This window comes from Ictidomys tridecemlineatus, chromosome 7 (assembly GCF_052094955.1).
Source record: "Ictidomys tridecemlineatus isolate mIctTri1 chromosome 7, mIctTri1.hap1, whole genome shotgun sequence".
Classification (NCBI taxonomy): domain Eukaryota; kingdom Metazoa; phylum Chordata; class Mammalia; order Rodentia; family Sciuridae; genus Ictidomys; species Ictidomys tridecemlineatus.
Genome location: NC_135483.1, coordinates 156,734,235 through 156,746,156, shown reverse-complemented (window position 1 = coordinate 156,746,156; position 11,922 = coordinate 156,734,235). Strand labels below are relative to the sequence as shown.

General features: G+C 37.9%; 1 protein-coding gene across 2 annotated transcripts in view; it reads left to right on the top strand.

Moving 5' to 3' along the window:
- Positions 1–498: 498 nt before the first annotated feature.
- Stat4 (signal transducer and activator of transcription 4) overlaps positions 499–11,922 on the top strand; it is a 94,039-nt gene continuing 82,615 nt past the window's right edge. Inside the window, exons 1-3 of one of the 2 annotated variants that reach the window (XM_005324364.3) lie at positions 499–631; positions 3,398–3,526; positions 5,128–5,272. In XM_005324364.3, the coding sequence (XP_005324421.1) occupies positions 3,399–3,526; positions 5,128–5,272 (273 nt within the window). In that variant the 5' untranslated portion in view covers positions 499–631; position 3,398. Of the gene's footprint in view, positions 632–742; positions 1,026–3,397; positions 3,527–5,127; positions 5,273–11,922 lie in introns of those variants that run through there. The other variant, XM_078017759.1, reaches the window with a different exon arrangement.

Here is an 11,922-nt window from a genome sequence, read left to right as displayed (position 1 = left end):
TGGCTGGTCACAAGGAGGGTGAAGCAAGACTTTTGCTCTTGGTATATTGCTCTAGGCATGTGCTTTCTACCTTTCTTTTGGTCTGTTTATCTTCCTTTGCTCTTGTTTTTATTGAACATTTACAGAATTCTCATATGTCAAGGGGTTAATATTTAATTTTAAGAGGATGAGCACTGACATGTGAGTGAAAACATTTAGACTCTTATCTGGGCTCAGGAGTTAACTTATTGAGTGATTTGGGTCACTCTGGCCCCGAGTCTCTCAGATACAAAACAGGATTTAGAACCAGATGGAACCAAGGCTCCCTCCAGCTCTGTGATTCTAGAACAGCTCATGTCACAAAGGGAGAAGAACACACTGTAGCTACCAAGTGCAGGGCTACTCAGGGAGAGTAAGAGGATGCTGTCCAGTGAGGGTAGACACGGGTGACCTAAACAGGAGTTGGCCCAAACCTCTGGGTGAGGCTGACCTCCTCCAACTAAGCAGACTCTGCTGGAATTTTAGTTCAGTGAGGTTTATGTGTTTGGTGTGTTGATCCTGGCTACTTATCGGTTCCACCCCAAGGGCTGGCTCACCTGGGTGAGTGGAGTCAGATACTGGGAAGATAGCGAGCCAAGGAGTTGGGCTCCAGGTAAGTTTGCAGAGACTCTTGGACTGTCTGAAGAAACTACTGGAGAAAGGAGGGAGTGAGTGAATGAGTGTGTAGTCTCCACCTTGAAACTTCTGGCACCCCACAGGGGTAGCTGGGAAGGATGAGAAGGAAGACCATGTCCCTCAAAGGGATTTTAACCCGATTCTTTCGATTCTTTCGCTTTTTAGCATTTCAAGAAGAGAGAGTGGGTGGGAACTAACCCAAGTAAAGTCCCAGAGACTCAAACACTGACGCACAGGAAAGCCTCAAGTGGGTGGAGAAATGCAAATCCCCTACTGCCGACGGTGTCAGTGGTTGTGTCCTGGGGACTGTGAAGGGCGATTCCGACCTTGGACTTGAGCACTGCTCGGGACCTGGGCCTGGAGCACGCCAGGTAAGCAGGGCAAACCTTATCTTCGTGGGCCCCCTCCCAGCTTATACAGGATGCTGGAGGAGTCGGCTTTGCACTTGTTGACAGTTGCTTCATTTTTAATTTATCTGAGGACGTGAGACTATAAAAAGAAGGGTCTCACTGGGGGAATTAACAGACGCACTCTGGCGTGGCTTTCCCCCACCAAGGCCCCGTGACTCTGAGAGAGTGTGGCTGCTGCAGATATGTGTGCGCAGCGTGCAGAAAATGAGTCCTGCTTGACTTTCCCAGCCAGAGTCTAGAGCTGAGATGTTTAGCATGAGATTGGCATGCCTGGGTTCAGAAGAAAGCCTGCAGCTAGGGTATCCAGGGAATGTGGCTTTGATAAGTGTGAGTGATCTTTCAGGGCAAGTCATCCTCTTTGTAAGCTCCGGTTCGGTTCAAAAGTCAAGTCAGTACCACTAGCTCCCAGGTGGAACAGAATGTCCCAAGAAAACAGACAGGCACCCAATTTTTAGAAGTAATGTATATAGTTGGGGACAGGAGAATTACCTCCCTAGAGAGCCAAAGTGAAGGGTCGTTGCTGAAGGGGGTCTAAAGGTGTTTATCACTTTATTATTGCTGCAACTGCAAAAAGTGTCTATCTTATTTCCCCCCTTTTCAGCCTCCAGTTTAGCTCTTCAGAAGGAAGGCTCACATCTTTGGAGTGATTAAGATAGATTAATTCTTGGAAAACAGACTTTTGTCTAAACCAGAGTAAGGATTAAACCATAGGATAGCGACTAAAATTGTAACGTTATTTTCAGCTAGTATTCTTGGTTTTCATTAAATAGAATAAATTGATAGCTACAGCAGGACAATGTTGATAATAGTGTGGAAACAAATGCTCCAATTGTGTATGGAATATGTATATCTAGTAACTGGACAATTTGGCAGAGGGAGACCTCAGGTCTATCCTTAGTTGATGTGAATCTTGGGCAGGCATCATTTCCTCTATTTAGCTCTCACGTTTTTGTCATTTCTAAAGTGGAGTTAATGCTTACTATTCACGGATTCAATGGATGGCAATATCAGGAGTGCCATTCACGCTCCATCTAACAAGATTTTACTGAGCATTTACAATATGACTAGAATTGTAATGTGTAAAAAGGACTTCATAAATATAAAATCATATGCAAGTTAAAGATTATTTCCTTTCCCACTTGATTTCTTTTTATCAAAACATCTGCAACAATTTTCTTTCTATACAGTTTTGATCATTTACTGGGAGCTCAAGGGAAAGGTGCTCAGAATGGTTCCATTTGAAACTTGAAGAATTGTGTGAAATTGATTATCATAATGTTCTATAAGCTGAAGGAAACCTTAAACTACCTTTATGTTTTGTTGAAATACTATAGTGATTAATCATGTAAAGTTTTTTTAAATTATTTTGAACTAGTATTATGAACAAATAATAAGAATCCTGACTCTGAAGAAACGAAAATACTGTAATTTCAAGGAGACAATGTCATATTAATTTTCCTGACTTCGGAAACATGTCATACTAATTTTTCCTGAGTTAGCTCCTACATTGACCAGGGTGGGAGTTATGTGGGAGGAACACATTCTCTTGTTTTATGACAGGCATCCAAATATTTATTGAGTGTGGTTTCTCCTTCCTTCAGTAACTTGAGGGTTTAACCACTGTCAGATAGACATCAGAGACAAACTAAAGGACTTTAAAAGCTTTTGCCTACCCATAGTGATCACCAAAGGGAGAAATAAAAATATTTATTGGAAATAAAAATATTTACTGAATTGCTTGAACCTATGAAAACATATACATTCTTCTGGAGGCTATGACAGAATTAGACTAGAAATCAGGAACATAAAACTGGCTCTAGAAGACAAACACATCTGGAAAAAAAAAAGTTTTGGGCATTTCCATGTAAAGGAGTGGGGGATTCCTCCCAGATAAACCCTTAGGAGGCCTTTGGACTGGAGTGTGTTATCTGACTTCTACTGAGTCTAATGCTATACAGGGAGCAGGGTCAGGGAATATGCTAAGCCTACAGAGGCATGTAGAAAGCTGGGGGCAGGGCAGGGGGTGTTTTGGGGAGGGGGAGAAGGTAGAACAGGAGGTCATGTTAGAACAAGAAAGGATGTGGTTTGAGGGCAGAGGAAGAAGACTGTTTCCCTTGTTAGGGATACCTTTTGACACACTAAGAGGAATTGCTGTGTGTTAGGCTCAAAAGCATTTTCTCTCTTTCTGCCTTTGAGTGACTATAAAAGGAGACAATTTTTTCCAGTTAATTAACTAATGGATCATATTGTCTGATTGAACCCTAAGGAAAGAAGAAAACATGGACCATAGCTATCAACGTTTTAAAATGCTCATTTTATCCCTTCTTTTACAGCATGACTCAGTGGAATCAAGTCCAACAGTTAGAAATTAAGTTTTTGGAGCAAGTAGATCAATTTTATGATGACAACTTTCCTATGGAAATACGACATCTGCTGGCCCAGTGGATTGAAAATCAAGACTGGTAGGATCAAATGTTTTTTTCCCTAGAAGTTGATGTACAGTTGCTTTATGCTTTCTGTGGACTTAGTCTATGGTCCACTTTTGATTCAGTAGATACATTCTTTTCAGGTAACAAGTTTCTTTAAGGATTTAGAAGACCTTCTCAAAGGAGGGGAGCCAATGTCCTTTCTGGTTTCATCCATTGTAGATGAAAACTTAATGGGTTTAGTGTTTTGATTTTCTGTAAGCCAGCACCCTACCAATTTGTTATTTATTAAAAAAACAAGAGGTGAATCTAAAAATCTAAATTTGATAAATTGAATCTAAAATTGATAAAATTTAAAAATATTATCAATCTTCCATCACAGATTCAATATAAGTAAATATTCTTTTTAGGAACTCCTATTCCACCTCTCCATTCCCCTTCCCCAAAACACCCCCCACCCTGCCCTCAACTGTCTGTATGAATTTGTGTGATCTAACAAGCTCCTTCCCTGCCCCTTGCTCCCTCTACCTTATTGGACTTGGAGTAACCTGAAGGCAAAAAAAATACTCATTATTTACTCCCTGTATCCTATTAGACTTGGAGCAACTTAAAATCCAAGACTTTCCTGAGACTTCAGAAAAGTAACTCTTATATGAAATTGGCCAATTCATATTCTTCAAAACTATACTCACCTTATATGATTTGATTTTTTGCTTATGTCAACTTTTTTTATTATGGCTAAACATATACAATATAACATCTATCATTTTCACCACTTTTAGGTGTAGAGTTCAGTAACATTAAATCTCTCCCTCCATCTGCAGAATGTTTTCATCTTCCCAAACTGAAACTCTGCACTCACTAAACAATAACTCCCATTCCCAGGCCCTGGCAACTGCTCCTCTATTTTCTGTCTCTCTAGGTACTTTACATAAATACAGCCACACAGTATTTGTCTTTTTTGCCACTGACTTATTTCACTGAATATTTTCAAGATTCATCCATGTTGTTGCATATACCAGAATTTCCTTCATTTCTGAGACAGAATAATATTGCCTTGTATGCATCTATCACTTTTTGTTGGATCAATTCATCTTTCAATAGACATTTATGTTGTTTCTACCTTTGGGATATTGCCAACAAAGTTGCCATGAATATTGATATGCAAATATCTGTTCAAGTCCCTGATTTCAATTCTTTTTGAGTGTATTCCCAAATATAGTATTGTTGGATCATCTATTTTATGTTTATTATTCTGAGTAATTGCCACACTGTCTTCCACAGTAGCTGCATATTTGACATTCCTATCACCAATGCAAAAGGGTTTCTACTTCTCAATATCCTTGTCAACACTTGGTATCTGTTTTCTGTTGCTTTTTACTTTTTTCCCCTTCTTTCTTTTCTTTTTATTTCATGATAAATGTAAAGTAGCAGCTTAACTATAGTTTTGATTTACAATTCCCCAATGATTAGTGATATTGAACATTTTTTTCATGTATACAGATTTATTTTTAAAAATCTCTTAATACTATCACTGTTGGATCTATCCCTTTAAAATTCATAAGGTAAAAAAGTAGATATTTTACCAAGTTGTTTCCTGTTGTGTAAAAGCACATTTTTTTTTTTTTAATTTTTAGGGAGGCAGCTTCTAACAATGAAACTATGGCAACAATTCTTCTTCAAAACTTGTTGATACAACTGGATGATCAGTTAGGTCGTGTTTCCAAAGAGAAAAACCTGCTCTTGATACATAACCTAAAAAGAATCAGGAAAGTCCTTCAGGTGAGAAAGTATTCCACTTTTTCAAAATATTTAGATGTATGAGTCTTAAATTCATTTAAAATTCAAAATAAGTACTTTTACTTATTTTCAAATCAGATTTAAGGGTAAAAATTGAATTATCATTTAAAAGTTTGTGCTGAATTATATGTTATTACATAATGTTTATTTTTCATGAAATTTCAAATATACTATAAGTGGGCAGGTGTGTGTGTGTGTGTGTGTTACTCACGTGGCTTGTTCACTTGCTGTGATGGAGTCCAACAACACTGGAACAGAGATTTAAAGGACAGTAGTTTCCTGGCTGCTCTCTGGCCTTTCCCCTGGCCTTTGCCTCTGTTGTAATAGAGTTGGTGGTGTCCTCATTGCTAAGTGGAAGCAGGATGGGTATATGTTGCCATTGATGAACTAATATTGATGCATTATCATTAGCTTAAAGTCCAAAATTACACTCAGCTTTGCTCTCGATGCTGCATAATTCCTTGGGTTTTGAGAAATGTGTAATGTCAACGTGTCCACCATTACCATATCCTACCGGAGAGTTTCCTTGCCCTATCACCTCCTGTCCTTATCTATTATGTAGAATTGCCATCTCTCCTGAACTTGTAGAAGTTTTTACTTTGTCTGTATTGATATTATGTCATAAGAAGTATAGGTACAGGGTAATATCTTATTGGCAAATTGAACTTAAATGTTGATATAAATATCCTTTTTTCCACCTATTAACGATTTCTCATCTTAAAGTTTTATTGTGCTTTTTTGTTGTTGTTGTCATTTGCTAATTTGTAAATGAACCCATCTCTTCATTTGTATACTTACCGTGTCATTTTGTACTGAGTAAAGCCTTTATAAATATTATATAGTTTTTTTATTCAGCCAACAAATATTGAATAAGCACTTGCTATGTTTACAGTCCCAAAAGCTCACACATCCTCTATTTGAATTTTCAAGTTTTCTTTTTTAATATTCTTTTTACCATATTATTTCATTGAATAGATTGTTCATTTCTTTTGGTTTGGACCTCTATGCCTTCCTCTAGCCCAATTTGTAGATGGACACAATGCCTATATTTCTTTCTTTCTTTATTTATTTATTTATTTTTTATGTGGTGCTGAGGATTGAACCCAGTGACTCACATGTGCTAGGCAAGTGCTCTACCACTGAGCCACAATCTCAGCCCAGGTTTTCAAATTTTTATGAAATTTTATGGCTGTTCCTCAAAAGTTAGTGAAGGTAGTGGGGGGAAACAGGCAACAGCAATCTTGTCTTATAATAGAAAAAACTTTCTATCAGTTAGGACACCACAGAGTTAACAGGCCTTTCTAATTGTGGTGCTGACTCTGTTAACCCTGTGGTTAGTAATCCCACCACCTACAAGCACTCTTCACAGACGATGGTAATGACTCCATTTGTGAGAGTTTGAAACTCAGTGGGTGAGGGGACATGTGCAAGTGTAACCCACATCTCCCATGTTCTAGGGTGAGTGAATAACAATGTGTTAGAACTGAAAGCTCCCTGAAACGGAACCAACGGCAGATTCTTTCTGGTCCAGTCTGTACATTCCTGTTCTGGTTTCTGAGTATTCAGTGAAGTGAGATTGTTTACATGAGGTGGGAGGTTAAAAACACATTTTGCAATACCAAAGGAGGAAAAAAACACATTGCTTTACATAATGAGCTTTCTGAACCTGCCAGATCTTACCCCCTAACCCACGCTGCTTTCTCAGTTCACTCCTCTTCCTTCCCCTCTGTTCACCACACACAAAGAGAAATAAAGAAATGACCATAACCTGAGACCTGAAAGGAGCGCGAAGCTGCCTTGTGTAATTCTGAAGGAGCTTGGAGCTGAGGAGTCTAGGGTTCAGTCTTTGGTGCCATTTTGCTGCACCAATGGCAGCCAATCTGTTAATCAACCCACAGGTTATTTCCCCAATTTCCTCATAACTTGAATTCCTCTGAAGTAATTACTTGGTGCCAATATTGCAAACTCATAGTTCAAAGGTTGGGAGAATACATGTTGTGCCATTTAAGGTGAAATGTATTCAAGATGAAATGTGAATTAGTTGGCAAGATTTTGTGTGTGGGCGGGGGGTATGATTTGAGACAAGCAACAGAGGTGGACATTGTGTGGCATAATTCTTCATCCCAGGCACATGGTATCAATCCAATATGATCAATGGAAATTCCATTTGTGAATCATTTTGTGCCTACTCCTTTAACCTTTATCTTATCCAGGACTATTTCGGTTACTCTGCCTTTTTCATTAAATCTTCTTTAACAATTTAGTAACTGAGTCCACAATGATTCTCACTCTCCAAGAAGTTTATGCCAGAGTCTGGGTCTTCTTTATGGAATAATTATTTTGTGTATAGTGGGACATGATTTTTTTTTATTCCAAATGATATTTGAGATTTCTCTGTTTGCTCGTCTCTGACTCTCTCTTACTGGGGATTGAACCCAAGACCTCACATTTGCCAGGCCTACCACTGACATACACTTCCAAGCCCCTTTTAAATTTTATCTTGAGATAGTGTCTCACTAAATTGCCCAGGATGACCTCAAACTTGTGATTCTTCTGCCTGTAATCCCAGTCTCCAGTAACTGGGATTACAGGCATGAGCTACTGCCCCTGGCTGTGTTTCTTAAAAGTAGGGCTTATCCCAGACCAGCATCATTCTAAATGGAGAAAAATTAAAAACATTCTCTCTAAAAACTGGAACAAGATAGGTAAACCCTCTTTCACCATTTCTGTTTAACATTGTTCTTGAAACACTAGTCGGAGCAATTAGACGAAAGAAATTAAAGAGATGTAGTTAGGAAAAGAAGAACTCAAATTAGCACTATTTGTTGATGATATGATTCTATACCTAGAAGACACAAAAAAATTCCACCAGAAAACTTCTAGAACTAACAAATGAATTCAGCAAAGTAGCAGGATCAACACCCATTAAAAAAAAATGGCACTTCTGGATATCAGTCAAAAATCCTCTGAAAGGGAAATGAGGGAGACTACTCCATTTATAATAGCAAAAAAAAAAAAAAAAAAAAAAAAACCACTTGGGAATCAACAGATGAAGACCTCTACAATGAAAACTACAGAATGCTAAAGAAAGAAATTAAACAAGACCTTAGAATATGGAAATTCCTACCTTGTTCTCGGATAGGCAGAATTAGTATTGTCAAAATGACCTTACTACCAAAAGCACTATACAGAATTAATGCAATTCCAATCAAAATCCCAATGACATAAATAGAAAATCCCTCACATAAGTAGAAAAAGAAGTCATGAAATTCATCTGGAAAAATAAGAGACCCAGAATAGCTTAAGCAATCCTTAGCAAGAAGAGTGAAGTAGGTGGCATCAATATACCATACCTTAAACTATACTACAGATCAATAGTAACAAAAACAGCATGGTATTGGCACCAAAATAGATGGATAGACCAATGGTACAGAATAGAGGATACAGAGACAAACCCACATAATTACAGTTATCTCATATTAGACAAAGGTGCCAAAACATACATTGGAGAAAAGATAGCCTCTTCAACAAATGGTGCTGGGAAAACTGGAAATTCATGTGCAACAAAATGAAATTAAATCCCTATCTGTCACCATATACAAAACTCAACTCAAAGTGGATCAAGGACCTAGGAATTAAAACAGAGACACTGCATCTAATAGAAGGAAAAAGTAGGCCCAAATCTCCATCATGTGGGATTAGGCACCAACTTCCTTAATAAGACTCCTATAGCACAAGAATTAAAACCAAGAATCAATAAATGGAATGGATTAAAACTAAAAATCTTCTTCTAAGCAAAAGAAACAATGAGTGAGGTGAATAGAGAGCCTACATTTTGGGAGCAAATTTTACCACATGCACATCAGATAGAGCACTAATATCTAGGATACATAAAGAACTCAAAATTTTTAACACCAAAAACAAAAAACAAACAACAACAACAAAAACAAAACCAAAAAACAAAAACCAAATAACCCAATCAATAAATGGGCCAAGGAACTAAATTGACACTTCTCAGAAGAAGATATACAACTAACCATAAAACATATGAAAAAATGTTCAACACCTCTAGCAATTAGAGAAATGCAAATCAAGACTACTCTAAGATTTAATCTCACTCCAGTCAGAATGGCAGCTATGAAGAATACAAACAACAGTAAGTGTTGGCAAGGATGTGGGGGAAAAGGCACACTCATACATTGCTGGTGGGATTGCAAATTAGTGCAGCCAATCTGAAAAGCAGTATGGAGATTGCTTGGAAAACTGGGAATGGAACCACCATTTGACCCAGCTAACCCACTCCTCAGTTTATACCCAAATGACTTAAAAACAGCATACTACAGGAACACAGCCACTTTAATGTTTATAGCAGCACAATTCACAATAGCTAAACTGTGGAACCAACTAGATGCCCTTCAGTAGAAGGATAAAGAAAATGTGGTATATATACACAATGGTATACTATTCAGCATTAAAAGAGAATAAAATCATGGCATCTGCAGGTAAATGGATGGAGTTGGAGAATACAGTGCTAAGTGAAGTTAGCCAATCTCCCCAAACCAAATGACAAATGTTTTCTCTGATTTAAGGATGCTGATTTATAATGGGATTGGGGAGGGAGCATGGGTGGATTAGACGAACTCTAGATAGAGCAAAGGGGGATGGGGGTAGGAAAGATGGTGGAGTGAGATGGACATCATTACCCTAAGTACATGTATGAAAACATGAATGGTATGAATCTACTTTGTGTACAACCAGAGATTATGAAAAATTGTGCTCTATATATGTAGTGTAATATGAATTGCAATGCATTATGTTGTCATTCATAACATATTAGAATAAAAAATAAAAAAATTTTAAAAGTAGAGCTTACCATTACATGAATTTTTAATATCAGGCTACTATTGACCACTGAAAATACAAAGTGAAGAAGATATATATAAAATTACTGTGTTTAAGGAGTTTTTGATCTGGAATGGAGACCAAGTGCAAACAAATATTTATGAAGTAGTGCGGCATGCACCATGGTAGAGGTACCTGCCGTCATAATTTGCAGAGTTGGGAACATTTGAGGTGGGTCTAAAACAATGATTCAGGGCTCTCTGAAGAGGTGAGAGAGAAGATGGAATCCAATAGAAAGGGAAAAGCAAGAGCAAGAATATGACAAGAGACCAGGTGCAGTGGGACATTCCAATAATCCCAGCAGCTCCAGAGGCTGAGGCAGGAGAATCATAATTTCAAAACCAGGCTCAGAACTTAGTGAGGACCTAAGCAACTCAGTGAGACCTTATCTCTAAATAAAAATACAAAACAGGGCTGAGGATGTGGCTCAGTGGTTAAGTGCCCCAGGTTCAATTTGTGTAAAAAAAACCAAAACAACAACAACAACAACAAACCAATATGAGAATATCTACCCCTTCAAACAAGTTAGGCATCTTAAGTATTGAAAGGGTTACATGAAGTCCTCAAATGCCACTCTGAGCACTTTGGGCTTAGGTGATGAAATATCAACAGTTTCTAAACCAAAGCATGACACAAATATATGTTTTTATTAAAAGCATATTTGGTGCTGGTTTTTCCTCTAGGAAGACTTAGCCCTTGTCTATTGTAGGAAAAGAATTTTGCAGAATTCCAAGGTTGAAAGTTTTTTTCTCTCATTTTCACCCCCTTTGTCCCCTCTCCTCATTTTACCCAGAGACTGGATGGATTTTGTTTTTCTTAACACAAAAACTAACTATCATGTATTTAAAAGAAAAATAAAATAAACTATTCATATGAGAAAAAGTCAAGTACAAGACTTGTTTGGTAAGTATGTCCTCCTCGGTCCTTGCAGAAGCAGTCCACACAATCTAGGAGCTGCCATGGATATCCCAGATGCTGATGGAGCATGCAAATCTCCTGGTCCAATGATCGGTATCAAATTTAAAGAGGAACTGACAACTCCAGAGCTCAGCCATGGCCAGGGAGAAAATTAGATTTCCACTACCCCTAGGAAAATAAATAACTGCTCCACTGAGAAAGTAGGTGAAGAGACACAGAGGCCAGTTGAGAAGGAGGATATGAAGATGTTCATAGTCGTAGGCTGATTGTCACTCTACATTGGCTTTATGTGCTGGGAGTGTCCTGGGGATGTGAAGAACAGGTTAGGCACACTTTCACCTGAAAAGTAGAATTGTGTCATTTTGCTAGTATCTTTAAAAAATATATATATTTTTTATTTTGGTAGTCTGGTTAGAAACCAATTATGCTAAGCTTTAAAGTTGTTATTTACATGAGTAATGATTAATTAGATACTTAGTATGTCTTAAGTTCACAGGTGTTGAGCAGCAACTGGTCCAGATACATCTCTTCAAAGTTATCATTTTAAGTCATTGAAAAAAGGTTCATGAATTGGGGAAAAAGTTGGTTTTCTCACAAAGCTACAAAGTGCTTTGGGGACCTCCTTTATTGCCTTGGCTAGAAGTGACTTGGGAACAAAATATTTGCTTTGTTGTGACACCTATCTCTACCTGTTTACTCCCTTTCAATAATCAGGACCCAGAATCAAGGACTTGGTAGATGGCTGATCTTCAGTATTTATTACCATAATCTTCTGATTGGCCACTTGAGTCAAGAACATTGATTTGATGTAA